This window comes from Alternaria alternata (assembly GCF_001642055.1).
Source record: "Alternaria alternata strain SRC1lrK2f unplaced genomic scaffold CC77scaffold_15, whole genome shotgun sequence".
NCBI classification, from domain to species: Eukaryota; Fungi; Ascomycota; class Dothideomycetes; order Pleosporales; family Pleosporaceae; genus Alternaria; species Alternaria alternata.
Window position 1 is genome coordinate 434,741 of NW_017306204.1, and position 21,299 is coordinate 456,039.

Here is a 21,299-nt window from a genome sequence, read left to right on the forward strand (position 1 = left end):
CGAGACCATGCGAGTGAGAAAGATTGAATTGCATGACTGAGAGGTAATAACACGATGCCGCTTTTGTCTGGCTCCATGCTCCGATAACGCCCCCCCCTAAAAGACTGAACGCCGAGACGGAAGATAACAGCGACATGACAATAAACCTGGAAAAACACCAGACTTGCACGAAATGCGAGTCTACATCTGAACACGGAGCAAGTAGCGAAGCTTGACCTGCGCGACATCATAGGTGATGTACTCGTTATACTGCAGGTACGCGTTGGGTACGTTGGTAGGACCAGGCGGTGTTGATACGTCAGGCTAGTATGATGGTCAGCTGTGAATCCAGATTCCAGGACAAGAGTGTACTTACCATCATGCAACCCTTCAAGGCTGGGTTCATGCAACTTGCATCCTTCCACTTGCTCGGACCTGTCTGTCCCATACCGAACGTGCTGTACATGCCCTTCTTGATAGCATCCTCTCCGGCAGTGTACGATGCATCGGTAAGCTCGTGCATAGGGTTACCAAGTTCAGCTTCACAGAGGAGAAGCAAAGCAGTACCTCCGGAATTGTACGAAGCACAATAGTTGGCGGATTTGGAAGACATATCCGCAAGGTAGATACCCTTACCAAACATATATCCGGTGGCAGGAGCTTCAGGTGGGGCAATCCTGAGACCTTGACCCAGAATACCACCATAGTTGGTAACACGGGATCCGTGCCAGAGTAGACGACGATTGCTGGCGATCTTTGAGTACTTGCTCTTGTCGAAGCGTTCGAATTCTCCTTGACGTTCAATGCGGAAGATTTCTTGGACCTTGTAGCTGACATTGTGCGTCTTGCCCTTTGAGTTGTTGAGATACTCGTCGATCTCGACAAACTCGCGGCTCTTGTGATCCAGAGGCGACATCTCGTTCATGCCCAATCCCTGGAATTGCTTGTCAAGCTTGTTGACGTCGCTCTTGTCCTTCAATTGATCCTTGAGCATAGCAGCCGTCTCCTTCATGTCCGAAAGACTCTCGAGTAGCTCAATCTCCTTCTTAAGCAGATTGATGTCTCGAATGACTGGTGGACGATTACGACCGAACGCGTGGGGAATGATGGAGAAGTATTGGTTTGACAGGCGTTCCACCTCGTCTCTAGACGTGGCATCGTTGTTGTCAATCAACACCGAAAGGTCCTTCAGTGCTTGGAAACCACGAGCGATAGTACCTTTGCTCAGCTTGCCTAGTGGGAGCTTGTTGGCATCGTAGTTGAGTGCACTCATGGTTGCGTTAAAGTAGTCCTTGCCACTGTTAGCTTGACGTCTTTGTGAACAGCCTATTACCAAAAGTAGGAAGGATGTTGTAGCCTTACTTGATTGAAAATAAGCTTCATGAGATCCTGGACAGGACGAGACAAGGTGCTCTCAGCAGGTGGAGCGCTATCCTTGGTGTCCATGTCTCCGGAAGCAGTGCCAGCGTTAGCATCATCTTCGTCGTCGTCGTCCGAGTCAGGGTTGTAGGATCGCTCCACATAAGCATATTTGCCAGCTCTTGGCTCGTCGCCGCGGTCTGCCCATCTGAGACCAGATTTGTCCTTGAACTTCTTCTCAAACTCCCTCATGGCGTCGTCGAAACTTCCGTTTCCGAGCATTTTCATTTGACCACGATCACCGACACGTCCCCATCGTGTCCAGGTTTGGTATTTGGTGCCATTAGTGAGAATCTTGGAAAGTCAGTAGAGAACCAAGACGTTTGCAAGATCATACGAACCTGGGCTATGTAAAACTTGTCTGGTATCGTTAGTATTTGGAAAGATCGGATGAACTCGTATCACTTACTGTTGTTCGCGCCTGAGTTTGTTTGATTGAGTGACGCGTCGTAGATGGTGCCATCGCTGTTGTCGATATAGACTTGGTAGTTGGCTAGAGGGCAGAACTCGTCTACAGAAATGGCAATTTGCTTGGATTTAGCATTTTGGCCGTCGCCGACTTTCGCGTCTTCCTTGATTTTGGGCTTCTTAGTCTCGGCCTGCGCAGTTGCAGGTGGTGAGGCAGATGACGCTGCGCGCTTCTTTGACCCATTCTGAGCAGGGACTGGAGCTGGTGCCACAGCAGCAGAAGACAGCAGATATTGCGACTCATCGACCTTGGAATCTGTACCCAATGTCAATTTGGACATCCTTGTAGCATCCCGAGGCGTATATGACGATTCGAAGAAAAAAACAAATTATCCAGAACTTACCTGTCGTTTCGCATTCATCGAGCCAATGAAGCGTGACAACTGGCACGTTGTGTGCGGCTGCAGCCTTGACTTTTGTAGAGTTGCTCTCAAAATCCTTCTCAGTTGCGATGAGATGGGTCGTGTCTGCTGATACGCTTGACGCGAATGCGGCGCCGAGTGACGTTAGACGCGCCTGTAGTGCCGATTGAGTTACTCCACTGGGGAAGCGGCCAGACGCGGCGACGGTACATCCATCAAGGGGAGAGGCCGCAGGGGCTTTCTGCGCAGCTTTGCGAGCCATTGGTTCAATTGAAGTTGGAGAAGATGTGATGCGACTCTATTGGAGGTGAAAGATGGCTATTTGAACAGTTGGTTGAGACGGGATCAGGCGTCCGGTGAGACGCTGGCCTGGGTCCGGAAGGAGCGCCCTTAGGCATCAGCCCCCAAAGCGGAACAGCGTCCGTTTCTGCCTTCGCGAGATCGACGCGTTCACACATGATAAGACGGCATCGTACCACAAGCATCGCCGTCATTGTACCTAAAATCTTAAACTCCGCCAACCTCACTACTTGTCAAGATGGCATCGCTTCTCACGATACCCTTGGAACTACTGGTCACCGTCTCAGAGTACCTTCCTACCGAAGATCTAGGATCACTCCGCCTGGCGTGCAAACAGACCGAGAAGTCGCTTTACGAATGGTTTTCGAAAGAGTTCTTTTTCAAGAAACAGTTCATGCTTACGCACAAGAGTTTGCAAGCACTCATCGACATATCCAAACACGTGAGCCTCTCCAAGAAACTATCACATATCATCATTGCCACCAATGTTTATGGTGAGATACCACTGCGGTTCAAGGATGAAGATGCCGCTACATGCTATATACAAGGCTACGAGGATCAAAAGACGTTGTTGAGTACAGGAATCGATCGCGAAATGCTCACAGAAGCATTTGAGCGTCTCGACAATCTCTCCACGATCGGGATCCGCGACTTCAACGCTAGTAATCGGGTTCGCGATGGCAAGAGCTGGAGCTCCTGGGGTGCTACAACCGTTCACCGCGAGACCGGGATTGAACTTCGCTTCTCCGATCGCGACTCTTTCGCGCATGAACTCGGTACACGTTTCGCATCTCGCGTCTTTTCCAGTGTGTTGTACGCTCTGGGCAAGGCGAACCGTAGGCCAACTGAATTCGAGGTCCTACTCCGCCAGCGTGGCCTTCCAGACACAGCGTTCTTCCTCCCAGATTACATTCGGCCAACCGTTGGGCCTATACTTCAGAATACAACTACATTGCTGTTGAATGTGGATCTTAAGCCTCGCTACCTGCATACCCACAGCAACGGAACGTCTGCCGACCCGAACGCGGGACGATCACTTCGACGCTTTCTCCACTTTACCCCAAATCTGGTACACCTCCGCTTGAACTTCGAGAAACATCTGGTAGCCAACAATGAGGACTATCTGCAGTGGTTGGGTACTCCAGAGCTTGCTGCCGGTGCAAGTAGCGCGACCTTCCTTGATCCCGCTACAATCGCTTTACCACTCTTGAAGAAGCTCGAACTCGGCCAATTGAGCGCTCGTGCTGACATTCTTGTCGCTCTGATCAAGAAGTTCGCAGCGACTCTAGAAGATTTAAGTCTTTGGAGGATGAACCTTCCCGCTGTTACCGCTGCGCCGTTCGGACACAAGCCCAATTTCTGGAAGGAATTCTTTCACAGGCTATCCACAGATAAGAAGCTTGCCCTCAACCATTTGAAAGTCGGTATCTTGCAGCAAGATCACATGCACGTGGGATTCAAGCGAGAGGATGCTGACGATGAGTCAACGACAGCGACCAAAACGGTGAAGGAGCATACGGGGGCGGATATGGGCAAGTTCTGGAAGGAGCTAGAAGAGGAAGTGACTGTGAAGTGGCCAGAAGAGAGACACCTGGTTAACGCCTCGGACGAAGATGAAGATGAGGAAATGGGAGATGACGATGACAACGACTTTACCGACGAGGATGATGACGATGACGACGACGAGTAGTACCATGACTTCTTGCATAGTGCATGCTTACCACCTTAGATATTCCGTGGCTGCTTTCCGGAGCAATGCTGACAATGCACCGCGTTTCAATTGCAACCTTTATGACATACGTATTTGGCCGCACCTTTTGTTTCCTCTCAACTGCCTTCGTGTATTAGTTTCCCACGCCCTGAATATGTTTTCTGCTCTGATTAAGCAACTGTTCTTCTCCAAATTCCGACATCAGGCCCAAAACCTAATGAAAAAGATGACAAGATACCGTTGACGGACACGCATCAATACGGTATACACAACCTGTAAACAGAACGCGTTGGTTGAATAGGAGAACGAACCGCACATTGTTTTGTGCCTAATGCTCAACCCCTCAAACGTCATGTTTTACAAGCGACAAGCACCGGTTCAGAACGACTGTCTGTGTCCTAAAATTTGCACCTACAAAACTAGTGCACATATCAAATACAAGTCACATAGAAACATTTCTTACCAGATTGAATGCGAAGTCAGGTAACTTCGCGTGGCGACAACACCATGTTCGACTTCCTTCACAATGTCTCCAATATGAACAAAATCAAAACTAGCCTGGCCCTGCCTGACGCGTCCGGCAGAGAAATCAAGGGCCCCCAATACGGCAACACATGTCACCGTGAAGCAACCCAGCTTGCGCTTAACTTTGGAAGCTACAACAACTTCCATTTCTACTCAAGGGGGTGTTGAGCTCGGACCTGCCTCCTTCTACTCTCCAGCGTGAAGGCTGAGTGGAAGTTTCAAGCCTGGGTTCATTACACTGAGTACCTTCAGCGTTGGTCATCGGGTATGCTTTGTGGCTTGGTCTCGACGTTGGTCCCTCCCTATTTTGATCATCACGAATAAGACGTCCGATGATTTTAAGGTTGGCGACTTCCTAGGTAGCTGATGAATGTTCTATTCTTTATCTTCGCGGCCTTCAAACCCTCTAAGGAAGACTGTGATTGTATGGGCGTCGGCATTGATGCTCAGAGATATCCGGCGTCGGTCTTGTTCGTATTCATAGCCAAAATCTAATACACATATAGAATGGTCGAATAATATGTCAGGATCGGCTCGTTGTTTGTGCGACATTACTCAGTCTGACAAGTCCGTTCGTGCCTCTCGTAGCTCGACATCTTGACCGGTGACCGGTCAAGATCGACGACCAATCAGCGCCTCCTCAGACCGAACACCTTGCAATTTTCATATTCCTTTGTTGGCTTGACCCGGAATCGGTGTACATCTTTTCGTGTCACCTATTAGACGCGGTGAGAGTATGCAGAAGTGCACATGGGCACGAATGCCGCATGAACACGATGTTGCACAGTAGTTGGGCATGAAAAGCAGGGCGCGGGGTGGTGAGGCAACCTGAGCGACTTGGTCGAACCTATGCATTGGCAGTCGCGATGCTACTATCTTGGCCTCTCGCTTTGAGGGAACGCTTTCGATCAGTACCAATCCATCTGTAAGTATGAAGGGGCCAAATGCGTCAATCTTGTCCACGATCGCATCGTTCCCGGTTGATTGACCGGAGTCGAGGGCACGTGCGCTATGCGGTGGCTTTACCGGTGAGCTCCTCGACAACACTAAAACGCCGGTCGCATCTCCATCGGTGCTGCAACCTTTCGCATTCGCAGTCCTTCGCCCAGGTAGTACGAGGTATCAAGATGGAAGTTCTCGATGCGAAAGGTCTCTCTGAGCGCTTGAGATGGGAGGACAACGAGTATTGGTTGCACCTCGAGGCGGAGACTCCGTTCGAGAAATATCCCGGTTAGTATTGGGAGATGAAAGTGGAGCAGGCATCGAGCTAACATCGCGCAGCAAAACAACATGCGCGGAGAGTGCAAGAGAAACTGGGTGTTGAAGAAGGCTTGATATACCTCCCAGGTCAGCCAGCGAGGAATAATGAGGATAGCGACATGCCAGCACCCTTCCGACAACGCCGATACTTTTACTACTTGAGCGGGTGCGTTGATCTGGGAGTAATGTGAGGATCGTGCTGATGGTATGAAGATGTAATGAGCCTGACTGCCATCTGACGTACGACACGCGACGCGACGAACTCTCTTTATTCGTCCCACGCATCAAGCCTGAGCGCGTTATCTGGAATGGCCGTGGCTCTACGCTTGCCGAGGCGCTTGTGAAGTACGATGTTGATCAAGTATTTTACGCAGATGAGCTTGAATACGCCGTCCAAGGATGGGCGATCGGTAATCGACAGGCTAGTATCTACACTATGCACCAGTCATCGCAATTCCCAGGTTGCGAGAACCTGAAGCCTCGCATCGACTCGACAGCCCTTCAGCCAGCCATGAACATATGTCGTATGATCAAGGATGATCACGAGATCAAGCTCATTCGGAAGGCGAATGATATCAGCTCGCAAGCGCACCGAGAAGTGCTCGCTAACATCGCAAAATTCAAGAACGAAGCACAAGTTGAGGGTCTGTTCATGGATGTGTGCATATCGCATCAAGCAAAGCAACAGGCTTATGATCCCATCGCTGCTTCTGGGCCAAACGCTGGAACTCTCCATTATGACGCGAACAATGAAGATCTCGCAGGTCGACAACTCATGTGTTTAGACGCAGGATGCGAGTACGAACTATATGCAAGTGACATTACACGCAGTTTCCCGTTGTCCGCTTCTTGGCCGAGCAAAGAGGCAGAGAACATCTATAAGCTGGTCCAACGTATGCAAGAGACATGTATCAAACGGTTAGAACCTGGTGTGAGGTATCTGGATCTGCACATCATGGCACACCAGATCGCTATCGATGGCCTATTGCAGCTGGGCATTCTCTATAACGGAACGAAGGAAGAGATCTACAAGGCTGGTACAAGTAGAGCATTCTTCCCGCACGGGCTGGGACATCACATTGGCCTCGAGGTGCATGACGTGGGTCAGGCACAGCTGATGAGTGTAAGGAGAGGAAAGCCAGTGTACCAGCAGGTAAGCGCAAGCGATAATCGTGTTGATAAACAGCTAACACAATGTTAGGCACCGTCTCTTTACCCGCAAAATTTCCATATACCAGTATATGACCCCGAGACCTGCCGCGCGCCGTCTGATCCGCAAAGCAGCCACCTCGAAGAGGGCATGGTTGTTACAGTCGAGCCTGGCATTTATTTCTCTGTCTACGCTTTGCAACATTTCTACCTTCCATCACCTGTCCACCGCAACTTTATTAACGTGGAAGTATTGGAGCGGTATATGCCCGTGGGCGGTGTTCGCATCGAAGACGACATCCTCATTACCTCTTGTGGGTACGAAAACCTGACAACGGCCCCAAAGGGCGACGCGATGCTTGAAATCATCCGACACGGGAAGAGTGGTACTATAGATCTACCAGCTCCAAACCTCACTCCGCAACGAAGGATGAGTGGCCACGTAGAGCAACCTATGCGCCGCGCTCCCGGGATCTCGAAGAAGACGCCATCGCAACACCTGCAGAAGCCGCTTGCTAGAGCCACGACTCTACCTGCAGACTTTACGCAGCAGCACGATATGCACGTTGAGTCTTTTGCAGGCCCTTCGATCCTTGCGAATTTCTCACACTCGATGAGTACGGAAGAGAAAGTCCAGCAATGGCAGCGCAAACGCAACTCAGGAGAGACGGTGCCATGCCCTTCAACGAACACGAAGAAACTACAGCCGGTTTGCGGCGAGACAAGCTCGAATGTCCAGCATGTTTACATGGGCAACGCCTCTAGCCTAGCTTCCTCATCGCGACCGACTCGGGAGTTCGAAAGCACACCTATGTGCAAGAACTGTGCAATACTCGTCCAAACGCTAGATCGGTTGCGTCAAAATCTTACAAACTCTACTCACCGCTTTCCAGAGCCTGAGGCGAAGCATATTGTAAAACCTGATCTGGGAACAAAGAATACCACACTATCGTATGATGAAGTCCCATCAGCGGCACCACAGATTGACGAGTTGTCCGTCGGTGCATCGGCTTGCATTATCAACCTCGATAAGCGACAAAGGATTACACTGCCTCCACCTCGATCTATGCCGGTCAGACCCAGCGAGACAAGAGAAGCCCACCGGATTCGACGTTGTGGCACCGCTCCTCTCTCATGTACAGTTCAACCTCAGGTGCCGAGCGGCCATGTTCCGCGACCACATACTCAACGCGAACAGTCAGCGAACAATGCCAACCCTAACTCGTGGCGCCAACAAACTCTCACAGCTACCACACTCCCCACGTCGGCCAAAGGCTGTGATTCCAAAAGGCTACCCAAGACCCTCCCGTCTGCAGAACCTCTAGAAGCGGAGGCCACACGACAGAAGTTGGAATCTTTACAATTAAGGCTCCATTGTCTAGAGGAAGGTGCTCGGGTGAAAAGGCAGCAGCAAGACCAAGCTGCACTTCCAGACCGGTTTCTTGCTTCAAGACCATCTATGCCAGTTTTGGCTTCGCATAATCCATGGCAGCAACACAGCGCACAGTCTCTACTCGTAGGGAGAAGAGGTCTTACCAACAGAAGGTCAACTAATATCGAAGATCATGACATTGCTAGATATCAGCTGGGGCGATATGAGGAGGGTGATCACCAAAGGCGTTTCGAGCGTGATGCGTTGATGAGAGATACGTTCTTTTTACGTTAATGGAGTGATAGCTGGTTACCTATCGCCGGCTGCGGGAAAGCTATATACGTTGTCATTATCTTCTCGGTTCTGCTAATTCATATCCAATATACGTTTTATTGCATGTCTATCATGCCACAAGACCAACCAAGTAGTCGAACATTGAAACCTACCACATTCTTGCCTTGTCCGGATGCGACGTTCTCGTATCGTGCAAACTCTTGACGAGTGTTGTCGAATGTTGTAACTATAACAGCTTTCGATGCGAGCTCTCCAGGCGTCATCGGCTGTGTTGGCCTATACGAAAGATAGTCACTCCCCAGGTACTTGTCGAGAAATTCTTCTATCCCTTTTGAACTACTGCGTACACGGCTAGTCGATAAAGTATTGGGATGTAGTCGAAACTATATGGAACGGACGTAGAGGATACATGATACGAACGGTTGTGTAATCGCGTCGATATCGGAGGTACCGCCGTTCCATAAGCCGTGCAGCAACCCCGGATTCTTCGTGACGCTAGCCTATGACGCTTCGGTCGATCTTCACCCCGCATGTCCATTTATCCTCCAACACCAACGGGTACTAAACCACACCCAGCCCGTGTCGCATGCACACCGTTGCATCAGCATATTACTACGACTAACTGATACCCCGATTGACGAATCGCATGTTATGTTCCGTTGCCGTGAGATGCTGATCTCTGCGGCGGGCCGACATTCCTGTACGGTTGTCGGCTACCGTCCCTCGGCTACGTGATATGGGTGTGCGTCGATGTGTCTTTTGAGGTTGGACGACGTAAATGGCGCGAGCTACCCCTGTAGATGCTTGGAAGTACGGCAAGCTTCGTATAAGTGGAAGCTTGGGGCCCCGCGTTGTTGCTTGGTGTCTCTTATCGTTGCGCCTTCGCATTCACTTTGCTTGCGCCTAACGCCGTCGCACATTGTATATTACAAGGACAGGCTCACCAAGTCGCCCGTCACGCGCTGATACAGCGATCATGGCGAGAATTACTGACGACCAAAAACCTTCGATTGAGCAAATCTCCGATGACAAGATCGCGCCCACGACACTTGAAGCTGGAAATGGGCCCGTGGATGGACATCGCAAGCTTGTTGCGCCGCCGCTAGTCGCCGCTATGAGCGCCGAGGAAAGATTTGAGGCGGAAAAGAAGATGAGGAGGAAGATCGATACGAGGTTGTTGCCGATGATTATCCTGATGTATATTATGAGTATGCCTTGACAGCTGAGACTATGTGAATACAGTGCTGATAGAACTTAGATTACCTCGACAGGAATAACATCGCTGCCGTTCGCCTAGCAGGTCTTCAAGATGAGCTGGAGCTCACGAGTGTGCAGTACCAAGTGCGTATTGATGAATCACATAAAGATAGCACTCCACTGATTCCGATAGACTACCGTTTCCATCCTCTTCGTCGGCTATATTCTCATGTAGGGAATCCCCCGTTACAAATTGCATACAAGACAAACACTGACTGGGTACATCTACATTCAGGCAAATTCCTTCGAATTTATTCCTTAATAAGACTGGCAAACCGGCCATATACCTGCCTACATGCATGATCGTCTGGGGTATCATATCTGGTGCTACCGGCGCATGCCAGAACTTCGCTGGACTTGTGGTGTGCCGTTTCTTCCTCGGGTTCATCGAAGCCGCATATTTCCCAGGGTGCTTGTTTTACCTTAGCGCTTGGTATACAAGGAAAGAATTGGGTCTGAGGACGGCGGTGCTATACTCTGGGAGTCTGATATCGGGAGCGTTTGGTGGTCTAATCACTGCGGGGATCACGAGTAATATGGACGGTACGCAAGGTCTTAGAGCTTGGCGCTGGGTGTTTATAATTGAAGTAAGTGTCATAAGCGATGTGAGTACATATGCCAAGTGCTGACTCTGTAGGGTGTCATCACCGTTGCGATCGCTTTTGGAGCCTTTTGGATTCTGCCTAACTTCCCTCGAACTACTTCCTGGCTCACGGAAGAAGAGCGCCAACTTGCCGTGTACCGACTTCAGGAAGATGTTGGAGAAGATGATTGGGTGTCCGCAGAGTCACAGACCTTCTTCCACGGCCTAAAGCTCGCATTGCTCGATATCAAGACTTGGGTGCTCACCATTCTCCTTCTCGCGATTGTGTCTTCAGCGAGTGTTACCAACTTCTTCCCAACAGTGGTCAAAACCCTTGGATACCCAAACATCGAGACGCTGTTGTTGACAGCGCCACCTTATGTCCTGGCAGTTATCACGACCTACCTCAACGCCTGGCATGCCGACCGCACTGGCGAACGATTCTTCCATATTGTTCTCCCACTCTGCGTGGGTGTAGCAGCCTTTATCCTGGCTGCAGCTACAACAGCTACCGCACCCCGCTACGTCGCCATGATGCTGATGGTCCCTGGTGTCTATACTGGCTACGTTGTCGCTTTGGCCTGGATTTCCAATTCTTTACCCCGTCCGCCAGCAAAGAGAGCGGCTGCACTAGCTTTCATCAACGCGATCAGTAATACTAGTTCGATTTATGCAAGTTATATGTACCCGCAGCCGAAGAGTGGACAACCGGACTTGACGGTACCACTCAGTGTGGATTGCGCAACTGCAGCACTGGCCATCATCATGACGGTCATCATGCGGATCATCCTAGGAAGGCTGAACAAGAAACTTGCAAGGGGAGAACACGTTGAAGGCGCGATCAACGCTGTCCCAGGAGTTGGTGCGGAGCGAGGTTTCAGGTTCTTGGTCTAGAGACTTGGGAATTTGTAGGTCGTATGGTAGACAAATTGAAAGAGGCGATGAGCAGTGGTACAATCAATTGACCCCCCCTGTTTTACTTCTTTGCCACCCCCTTCTCTGGGCATCTCCCTATATGACGACACATACAAAATGCGGAGACGACAAGCTGCCTCTTCGCGTTTCTGTTTTTATTTATCTTAATCAGAACTACTCGTGTTACTTTTGTGAAGCTCGAGGAGTGGCTGGATGCTGACTTGGCGAGACTAGAAGCTTCCAAGGTTCTACAGCGTCATCGGCCCGTACAAGGCTTAGCTCCCATCGCGAACTTGGGCCAGCGCGTCGCGACTCACCAACTTTTATCCGCCTGCACATCAGGCCCCGGCAGCACATCATCTATCAAGGATTCAAGTGCACACTCGTGCGACCCATTACTATCGGCCCGCTTCACTGAAGTCACTAAATATACTCTCACTGTCGACTGACTGTAGATTGAGCGCCTTGCGATAGCTAGCGTCACACCACTGGAGCGCCCTGTGCACATACGATGCACCTTCACGCCGTCGAACGAACAACGCCGATTACTCAACTCGGTCCTTGATCATTGTCGCGTTGCACCGTCCATACCATCGACTATTCCATTCTTTGGACACATCGACAGTATTCATAGCCGCCACCACTCAAGGCAACCACGCGTAGTCAGCTGACGCCACCCGCACATCACCCGCAATTCCCACTGCGAACTTGATCCACAACCTCGTCATGGATTTCTCGAACAGTGCGTTTCGGACTATGCCAACGTCCACAGTCTCCGACGATACCATGTCTCACGCAAACCTCGTCATGGCGTGTAGATGGGGCTGGACTAGCACTCCCGACGAAGGTACCAACTCAGCTTTCGCATCTTCGTCGACATCGCAGCAAATACCTGTTTCCTCATTTAACAACATTCGTTCCAAGCGATTCGCGCCATGTCAAGGTCGTCTGTACCATCAGCTTCTCTGTTCACATCGCATTCGTACAGACCTAGTCGAGGATTGTGGCGCAAACTGCATCGAACCGTATGGTAATACAGTGGATGCACCCTTCGTTTGCAACGAATGCATTCAAGCAGAAGCAGCAAAGATCTGGGAAGAGCGACAGACGCAACACAACGCGACTTATCCACCTATGGAGCAGATGAGTAAGGAGCAGTATGAGCAGTGGTATGCTGAGCACCGACAGCTCGAAGCAGAATTCTCGCGTGACCAGCGCGTATATGAGCTGGAGCTCAAATCCAAGACTCGGCCGAGTAATATTTGCTCTGCACTAGAAGCTAGCAAAGAAGAGATGGAATTTGCAACTGAGCTCGACTCTCTGTCACTTTCGCTGATGGCGTCCAATAACTCGAATGTCGAGCAAGCGTCGTACCAGCCACAAGGACGTACGCGTACGAGCTTAGCGACAGACCCTGAGGAACAACTTCATTGGGACCTGAACACGCTTGCTTTAGACCGAGGCGCTTGTGGTATCGAATACTCCGGATCGCAGCCGAATAATGGCGTGTCGCCAGGACGGCAACTGGACCCGGAGGAGCTATGGAGGAAGCCGCGGAATTAAGGCTGTCAGTGCTTGTTACTTGAGCGTTAGTTGGGCGCATGCACTATGTCTTGTTTATTAGCGATTGCATAAATCTGGCGTATGGTAACTTTGCTTGTGCGGAAGCGTTGATCTAAGACTTCTGTGTACCAACAATTCACGCATGATCTTCTTCCACGACTGGAGCCGCAACATTGTAATACATAACGGTCATGTCTCCCGGCCCGGATTGTGAACGGCCCCTCGCTGCGCACCTGATTGACAATAGCTTGAAGTTTGTGGTTGCATGTGGGGCATGCTGATGTGTCAAAGCACCGAAGACTGCAGACCTTGGTGCGCCATACTTTGACGACCAGGTAACCTCCGCACATAGGGAACAGAGACATCGTAGTTTGTGGGCTATTGGGACATAAATTATCCAACTTCAAAAATTTTCATCAATCCTCCTACCTGGAGCCTTGGCGCAATGGTAGCGCGTTGGTTTTCGGCTTGTGCCTGTTCACCAAAGGTTGAGGGTTCGAGCCCCTTGGGCTTCGGCATACTTCCTTTGACAAGTCTTCTTTCTTTTTTGCCTTTGTTTCTGTCACTACAGCTATCCTCACTGTTGGGATGTCTTGTGGGCTTGTCCCATGTCAAATTTTTGGTTGATTACGTAGCACTCACTCATTGCGATCACGGCCTTCTTATCCGCTCCGCACCTTAAAATGCGAGCTCAACTATCACTCAGATATCACAGAAGTCTCCCGTCTATTTTAGGTGTATGGAAATGTTCATGGTGTGGTCATATTGCTTCAACTGTCTCCGAAGCTATGGGTCTCCTGACATTGCAGCGCGAGGAGGTATCTAGCAGTTGGCTGCGCATCAGGCACTCACGCAATATAGTAGCTTGCAGGCTACGGGCGCACTGTACTATCACTTTTTCGATGTGTTGAAGCACCTTATCCTCACTCAGTATGGTGAAGGCAATGGTGTCTCGTACGACTTTGAAGATCATCCCAGACACCCCGTCCCGACATCAACAAACCCTGATTAAGCACTCCCTTCATCAGCATGCAGCAGATACCTCTACTTCTTACTCAAACCCCCCATCTACAGCCTTGCAATCCCTCATTTTCTCCATCTCCACCTTCCGTCTGTAACTCTCCTTCACCAATTTCTCGAAACTCTTGTGACCCAGGAAAACAGTACACCAGGTATGAACCTCCTTCATCCACTCCTTCCCTACCAAATTTCCATGATCGCAATCTTCCTTAAGCTCACACACAAAGATCTCTATGTTGCACCCACCTTCCTTGGCCTTTTTCTTGCAGCGCTTCACAAACTCTTGATATTCGTCGCGGAGGGTGGACTCGTAGCATGTGGGACAGAGAAACGAGGGTTCGGCGGTGGTGGAAAGATCAACAGCAGCGCAGTTAGGGGCACATTTTGAGGAGGAGTTTGGTTGCAGAAAGGAAGCGTGGATGGTGTGAGTGCAGGTTAGTTTGTGGACTGGAGTCCCAGAACATGGCATGATGTGTTTCGTGATGAAATGAGGAGCCATTATGTCGTTGACGTTGGCCGCAGGTAGTCAGACTAATTGCTTTATCGTGCGATAGATTATGTGCGGTGACAGATCGTTGAGGAGCATTGGATTGGTTAAATCCTCGCAGGTACTGGCTGATCAATTGCACAGTGAGTTTTGCGCAAGTCGCGGTCAAAGCGTACATACAAAGCGACGATGCAAACATAAACCAATAGTCCAGCTCTGCGAAAGATTCATTGTCGAGTTTCACAATGCCTACATCGGAGGCGGGTTCAAATCAAGACCCTCGACGCTAAGCTTGAAGCTGTCCATGCGCGAGTAGCTTCCTGCAACGTCCATGTCGAGTCTGCCACGCTCACAATCTTCGAAGTCGACTTCTGCAACGAGCAGCTCATCTTCTTCCTCCCACAACGGTCCAGCAAGCACGTCGCCTAGCGGTGATACAATCATAGAGCCGCCGCGAGAAACAAACTCTTCTCCGTCTGTGGACGATGCTTGGGGTTGCGCAAAGGGCTGCTGCTTGGGACTAAGTGGATCATCTGTAACCGATGAAGAGTCGATCGCTGAAGAGTCACCGTTCGTGGCTGACGCTTGGCCTTCCGGGATTGGCAGATAAATCTCGTGGCCCTCTTGTGTCTTTGTGATGGTACTTCGCCGTCTACCAGCGGCCCCACTGCCCTGTTGTGATATCCTCCTGCCAACTCCAGTTCCGTCCCCATTGCTCTGCGACTGCGCCTGGCCTGAAATCCACTCCGGGAGATGTTTCTTCTTGACGCATTGGTTTGCACTTACGACGAAGCATCGGCCTTCGCAGCCTACGGTCCGCATCAGCGACGCCCAGGCGTCGCGCGCATCCGCTGTCGGTGCAAACCACAGATTCACGTTTTGGCTATACAAGCTTTGTCTCAGCAGCGGCATGTAGTTCTCCCAACATATCGCTGATCCCATGCACAGCTTGACACCTTTGATCTCTGTTGTCACTGCCCTCAGCGTACTCGCACTTCCAAAGCCCCAGATCAGCCGCTCGCTACCGGTGGGCATGACCTTCCTTCTCTTCCCCAATATCCCCATCTTTGGGTCTACAAACACAACCCCACAGTAAAGTGTGCCACCCGACTTTTCCACTATTCCAGTGACAACAAAGACACCGGTCTCTTTCGCTATCCTTTCTAACTCCTCTCTTGTCCCGTCACCCCTGTATTCCTTCCCTTTTGGCAGTTCGAGCTTCCGGTCTAGCCAATCTTGCCCAGCGCCGCTCGGTGTGTCGCCCATATCGACAGCATCGTGGAAATAGTGAAGGAACTGCTCGCGACCTTCGGGTGCGCGAGCACCAACCGCAGCGCCAAAAGAGCAAGTACGAGGATATCCGCCCAAGTATGCTTCGGGAAACAGGAGGACATCGATGCCTTGGGAGGCGGCCCGCTTTGTGGTGGCTTCGAGGGCGACGAGGGTCTCGGCGGTTGTGGAGAGGGTGCGTGCTTGCGCGGACGCGATCTTGAGCGTTTGTGGCATTGTGAGAATGGAAATGACGCGTAGATCAGTGCGCGATCGAAGATCAAGTAAACTCCAAGGAAAAAAGAAGGGAAAAAAGACACGATGTATGAGTGTTTGAAGCTTGTCGTGATGACTACACACCAGGGAGCTAAGCTCCCAAAGCTACCCCGCTCTGACCCCCACCTTGAATAACCTTGAATAGCCAAACGGCATCTTCAACATCTGTGGAGTCATTCCTACCAGGTATCACGTGTAATGTGGCTGATGTATCCAGTGTCGTAGATTGAGGGAAGACGCGGGTAGGGCCGAGAAGACAATCAGTGTTTATGTGGATGCTTGTGGAGCTCTGCAGGGACGGAGCTTCCGCAACTCCACACCACGACGTCACAGTCAGAGAAGCACTAGCAGACGAGGATTTCTTTTCTCCTGATAGAACTTCACGTGCGACAATAAATCATCCTTCCCATCATCTGAAAAATACACATCTCCCAAAACACGATAGCCGAACACCCGTCCAACATGGCGCAATCAACAGATCTTCGAACGCATCTCAACTCCCTCGTCCCATCATCTTATCCCCAACTTCGCGACTCCGTCTTACCTCAGCTCCTCGCTTCAATCCACACCATAGCAGGCCACCTTCGTACTTCCCCCTCGGTAACTCAAGTCGGTACCGCCAACGCCTTCGGCGACGACCAACTCAATGTGGACGTCCTAGCTGAAGAAGCAATCCGCAAAACCATCTCCTCCTGTCCTTCCATAGTCACAGCATCTAGCGAGGAAGATCCCGTCGAGAAATCTTCAGAGTCCACTAGCAGAAGCGAAAATCAAGGAACAGAAGTCTATACACTAGGTTTCGACCCCTTGGACGGCTCCTCAATCATCGCGCCAAACTGGAGTGTAGGCACCATCATTGGAGTCTGGGAAGGTGCCTCAGCTCTTCACCAGTCCCCTAATGATAAACAAATCGCTTCTATACTGGGTGTGCTGGGCCCACGTACAACCGCTGTTGTCGCCATCCGTCTACCAGGTACTGAGGGATCGTGTTTTGAAGTCGGATACGCAGACGACGGAACTATGCAAGTCATTCGTCCAGAAGTCAAATTGGCGCAAGCCTCTGAAGTGAAAACCCGGTATTTTGCTCCTGCAAATATGCGCGCAGCGGCCGAAGACCAACGGTACCTCAATCTCATCAACCGTTATATTACCCAAAAATACACTTTGCGGTATAGTGGTGGGCTTGTTCCGGATGTTGTGCATGCGTTGGTTAAAGGCCATGGTGTTTATGTATCTCCGGTGACAGCACAGAGTAAAGCTAAGCTAAGGCGACTTTACGAGTTGGCACCCATTGCGCTAATCATGGAGTGTGCCGGCGGTGCGGCTTTGGATTCTGCAACGGGGAAGAGGGTGTTGGAGACGCCAGTTGAGGACACGGATGAGAGGGGTGGCTTGATTTGTGGGAACAAGGACGAGGTTGAGGCTGTAAGGAAGGCGTTGTTGGAGTAGAATACCAGCATTACTCATGTGGAATGATCGTATGAGAAGATAGCCAAGAGTGTAGTGATTGTAAATAGTGTCTTTAGACAAAAATGCTCGAACATAATTCGATATCTATATACCAAAGTGCTTCTAGTCGTTCAATGATGCCGCCAGCGCCGTATAAAAAAGAATGGGTATATATCCTGTGCGATCCATGTTAAAGAAAAGAGGAGATGTGGAAATCTAAACCGCGTAAATGCAAAAATCCAGAACGAGGCACAACAAACATACAAGCCTCTGGCTATGGGCCCCTGTATTATTTATCGTAGCGGGTGTGTGATTGCTGGGCGTCTAGGTCATGTTCAGAATGCGCTGCCAGCCTCGACGTCACCCTCACGAGTCCGGCTGCGACTCCCTGACGTGCCTCTGCTACCAGGACGGAGCGCCGCGCAGACTGTCCTGCAGCCATCGACCCAATCTGCCCTTCCTCGCCACCCTGGCTGCGTCGGCATTGGTAAAGCGGTGAGGGCCTTCGTACTGGCGAAGCTGACTTGACTACAATCATCCCTTTCTTCTACCTTGACATCCAACTTATGATTGATATGAATGCCCTCCAGCGGGACGTCGTCGCGAATCGAACCAGCAGTGCATTGCGAACGCTGCGCTGAGTGCTGGGATATTTTCGCGTCAAATCCAACGGACCTTGTTTTTGACGACGGGCCAAAGGACTTGCTTGGTGTGCCGGTCTGAGAGTATCCAGCCCTTGTGGTATCTGTGCCAAAGTAGCGGATGAAGAAGACCTTGAGTGAGGGAACTGAGGCGCAGATGACAGCTAGTTGGGCTTCGAGTGTTGTCCAAACCCAACCAGAGTATGCTGTCCAGGTGATATCGTAGGTGACTGGTTGATCAATTAGTTTTTCTTGTTTTATCTTGGGATGGAGTGACGATCTTACAGTAGTAAAGCTTTGTGGCGTAGAACGTGCGCAGAATACCACAGATACATGTTATCATTCCCAAGCCAAAGATGGCGCACAACCCCATTTTCTGACGCTTGCCAATCTTCAGGTTCCAAATCAAAAGTATTGGTAGCATGCAGATGATGAAATCTTGTACGGACGAGATAGCTGCGCATGCGACAATCAGGGCACCCTCGTTGCGGCATGTCAATTCGTTCTGCAGTCTCCAGGCGATGTCGAAGAGGCGGAAGAATCCCACTACTGGTGTACATGTGAAGACGATGGCGAAGGTAAAGACGATTCCGTAGACGATGCAGAAAACGATGGTACCATAGACCCCTGTGGTGACATGTCAGTACTTGAGTATACCATGTCGGTTGCTTGTGTTCACTTACAGTAGATGAACTGGTTTGTGAGACGATCGCCGATACGGCGGTAAAAGCAGAGGATTGATACCTTGACCAACGTTGTCGATAACATGTAGTTGAGTTCGATTGCCATGGCGATCTGATACGTCAGCATACCTTCAGATACAGCAGAACATACAAGCCTACTTCTCGTGTCGTGACTAAGGTCTCCCTTGTCTGGTCCCAGACGTGCCATTGAAAGCCATAGATGCGAATGCCTTTGCCAGTCAGTAATATTAATGTGGAGGTGAGGTAATGCTTACCGAGTACAGTGGAAATAGTCAAACCAAATAGCGGCAGGATTGCTATGCTCACCAGTATATCGTCTAGTCCAGTGTTCTTTGATATAGCCAGTCTTGCCCACATCCGCGCGCAGTATACGAGGAAGGATATACCCAAGAACACCATGAGCACGATCGGTGTCCCCCAACCTCTTTCTTCTGGGTCGACATAATTTGGTTTGGGCCAACTGAGGAGAACTTCTGGTGGAGGGTGTAGACCACCAGCTCGAGCAACAAGCCGGCTGGCATGTGATCCCAAAACGTTCACGTCCATATTAGGGTATACCGCCATGGTGCCAGATACGGCTGTCAGGTACGGCTGTCAGGATGAGTGAGGTAAGGAACGGCCACCGCAAACAGAGAGAGCCACCGGGATATGAGGCACATGTATACGCCAGTCAGAGAGAGGCCCAAGACCTGATCGTGCTAGTGGTAAGTGGGGACCAGGTCTTCCCGCACACCTCTAGTCCAAACACCAGGGGAGAAACTCACGCCACGCTGCCGCTGCACCTAAGCATGTATGGCGTACATTGACGATTTCGCCGATTGCAGCCATAATTAGGTTTCGTCTGTTGAGGCATCCACAGCAGTTGCGGTGAACATCGGGTGCGCTGAAGGGTTGAGCCATGTACGGTCAGCTTCGAAGTGCTCACCACGTCGTAACACTCCTGTGTGTAGACCGCGCAATTGTGCTGTAGAATCCCGAAGGTGCACATCAAGGAATGTACTTGATGCCTACGTTCGACCGCGGAGCGTCGTGCACTGCTCGGCGCTAACCATCGATCTTCATGAGTGCGGAAAGCATCGATCGCACACGTGGCATGTGTAACATGAAAGCTTGTTAGTGTCGCTGTCGCAGGTGTTTGGGAATGTACACGACCCGCTATAACGGTAAATGATCCACGCGAGCGTATGGGGGGCTTGAGAAGCGACTCTTGGGGTAGGATTGCCGATGCCACCTAGTCGAGCTAGAAGCTTTCAATACTTCCCGTGTCTGCCGATCTGCAACGACTCCACTGAATAACGGCTGGTAGTCGTTCGTCGCGGATGACCCTGACTTCGGTTTCGCGTTGATGGCAAAGGGCATTCAACGCGACTGTGTTTCAAATGCTGCATCGAATCATCAATGACCCACACTGCACGTTTGGATTTGAACGTATTCATGTTCAGTGTTGGCGTGTCGAGTGCACGTGGGCTGAAGTGGATTGACACCCCAGTATTGAGGCAAGACCCTGGCGATCATGAAGGGGATTTGCAACCATGGGAAGCTCCATCGAATAGACAGTATGATGCACAACCACATCAGGCGAGATTTTCGCAATAGACGAAAAATCTGAGATCGCAATATTTCCAATTGGCATAGGCACCAAAAGACTCAGTCGCCCTATGAGGGCTACTACCACTTACTCGTGGTAGACCCAGGCCAAGGCTACTTGATGTCTCGATAGCAACACTTCAAACCTACTAGGCCCCACAAAAGGCCCTACAGAGACCAACGAACGGCTGCTGCTATGTCGTCTTAACCCGGGAAGTTTTGCACCTTATCTATAAGGTTGCGCTTCCTGTGGGACTTACCATGTCAAAACTCAATTTTTAGGGATCTGCAGCTACGCGACTGGTATGTGCTCGTGACGAGAAGTGACCCGCGCAAACTCGGCGACAGATCATAGTAAAGAGTCGGTATCTGCTGTAAGGTTCGGAAAGATGGATGGACGTGCGTGTTGGTTATGATTGAGCGATGTATTGAAGATTGTGGGAATGGATTGAATCTACCTAGGTATTGACCAAAACTGACATCATCACGGCGCATAGGCCTGTACGCCCAGACAAGGACGCAGATTTTACTTCGGCTTGCCATATCTTGCTCGCGCCCCTTTTCGACATAGCATCTATGGAGGCTTCTGAGTTTTCCCCAGCGTTGATGCGTTCTCTAGCTGATGCACTTCCGGCAACAACGCGCGACATCACACAGTAATGACTACCTTAAGATGATAGTTCGCTGGTATGCGGCATGGCTCACAGCA

The 21,299-nt window shown here is 50.7% G+C and overlaps 9 protein-coding genes and 1 non-coding gene across 10 annotated transcripts; 6 read left to right on the plus strand and 4 right to left on the minus strand.

Annotated features, from left to right (window-relative positions):
- Nucleotides 1-78: 78 nt before the first annotated feature.
- On the minus strand, nucleotides 79-2,686 carry CC77DRAFT_201452 (poly polymerase 2 ADP-ribosyltransferase 2). The gene is made up of 6 exons (XM_018530600.1): nucleotides 2,211-2,686; nucleotides 1,808-2,122; nucleotides 1,740-1,759; nucleotides 1,342-1,692; nucleotides 356-1,270; nucleotides 79-303 (listed from the first exon to the last, which is right to left on the minus strand). Exons 1-6 carry the CDS (start codon nucleotides 2,488-2,490, stop codon nucleotides 181-183), a joined length of 2,004 nt encoding a protein of 667 aa, XP_018384006.1. The 5' UTR covers nucleotides 2,491-2,686; the 3' UTR covers nucleotides 79-180.
- CC77DRAFT_1022140 (hypothetical protein) lies at nucleotides 2,501-4,670 on the plus strand. The gene has a single exon (XM_018525404.1). The coding sequence runs from the start codon at nucleotides 2,767-2,769 to the stop codon at nucleotides 4,216-4,218; it is 1,452 nt and encodes a 483-aa protein (XP_018384007.1). The 5' UTR covers nucleotides 2,501-2,766; the 3' UTR covers nucleotides 4,219-4,670.
- Nucleotides 4,671-5,891: 1,221 nt separating this feature from the next.
- On the plus strand, nucleotides 5,892-8,839 carry CC77DRAFT_1063228 (hypothetical protein; the record flags this gene model as incomplete). The annotated part of the gene is made up of 4 exons (XM_018528611.1): nucleotides 5,892-5,994; nucleotides 6,046-6,190; nucleotides 6,238-7,177; nucleotides 7,226-8,839. 4 exons carry the CDS (start codon nucleotides 5,892-5,894, stop codon nucleotides 8,837-8,839), a joined length of 2,802 nt encoding a protein of 933 aa, XP_018384008.1.
- Nucleotides 8,840-9,390: 551 nt separating this feature from the next.
- CC77DRAFT_1022142 (pantothenate transporter liz1) lies at nucleotides 9,391-11,683 on the plus strand. The gene is made up of 5 exons (XM_018525405.1): nucleotides 9,391-10,047; nucleotides 10,098-10,180; nucleotides 10,230-10,267; nucleotides 10,332-10,683; nucleotides 10,734-11,683. The coding sequence occupies exons 1-5, from the start codon at nucleotides 9,816-9,818 to the stop codon at nucleotides 11,571-11,573; spliced, it is 1,545 nt and encodes a 514-aa protein (XP_018384009.1). The 5' UTR covers nucleotides 9,391-9,815; the 3' UTR covers nucleotides 11,574-11,683.
- Nucleotides 11,684-12,320: 637 nt separating this feature from the next.
- CC77DRAFT_1063230 (hypothetical protein) lies at nucleotides 12,321-13,157 on the plus strand (the record flags this gene model as incomplete). The annotated part of the gene is made up of 1 exon (XM_018528612.1): nucleotides 12,321-13,157. The coding sequence occupies one exon, from the start codon at nucleotides 12,321-12,323 to the stop codon at nucleotides 13,155-13,157; it is 837 nt and encodes a 278-aa protein (XP_018384010.1).
- A 431-nt stretch (nucleotides 13,158-13,588) lies between these two features.
- CC77DRAFT_t62 lies at nucleotides 13,589-13,672 on the plus strand. Its single transcript has one exon. It is a non-coding gene; the product is annotated as a tRNA-Arg (tRNA).
- A 193-nt stretch (nucleotides 13,673-13,865) lies between these two features.
- On the minus strand, nucleotides 13,866-14,882 carry CC77DRAFT_201532 (hypothetical protein). The gene has a single exon (XM_018530602.1). It carries the CDS (start codon nucleotides 14,674-14,676, stop codon nucleotides 14,209-14,211), a length of 468 nt encoding a protein of 155 aa, XP_018384011.1. The 5' UTR covers nucleotides 14,677-14,882; the 3' UTR covers nucleotides 13,866-14,208.
- On the minus strand, nucleotides 14,769-16,420 carry CC77DRAFT_201495 (carbon-nitrogen hydrolase). Its single transcript, XM_018530601.1, has 2 exons — nucleotides 14,845-16,420; nucleotides 14,769-14,792 (listed from the first exon to the last, which is right to left on the minus strand). Exon 1 carries the CDS (start codon nucleotides 16,168-16,170, stop codon nucleotides 14,914-14,916), a length of 1,257 nt encoding a protein of 418 aa, XP_018384012.1. The 5' UTR covers nucleotides 16,171-16,420; the 3' UTR covers nucleotides 14,769-14,792; nucleotides 14,845-14,913.
- Nucleotides 16,421-17,825, plus strand: CC77DRAFT_201437 (sedoheptulose-1,7-bisphosphatase). The gene has a single exon (XM_018530599.1). It carries the CDS (start codon nucleotides 16,672-16,674, stop codon nucleotides 17,656-17,658), a length of 987 nt encoding a protein of 328 aa, XP_018384013.1. The 5' UTR covers nucleotides 16,421-16,671; the 3' UTR covers nucleotides 17,659-17,825.
- CC77DRAFT_201436 (hypothetical protein) lies at nucleotides 17,826-19,652 on the minus strand. Its single transcript, XM_018530598.1, has 5 exons — nucleotides 19,258-19,652; nucleotides 19,142-19,212; nucleotides 18,983-19,094; nucleotides 18,585-18,926; nucleotides 17,826-18,529 (listed from the first exon to the last, which is right to left on the minus strand). The coding sequence occupies exons 1-5, from the start codon at nucleotides 19,565-19,567 to the stop codon at nucleotides 17,994-17,996; spliced, it is 1,371 nt and encodes a 456-aa protein (XP_018384014.1). The 5' UTR covers nucleotides 19,568-19,652; the 3' UTR covers nucleotides 17,826-17,993.
- Between the last annotated feature and the right edge of the window lie 1,647 nt (nucleotides 19,653-21,299).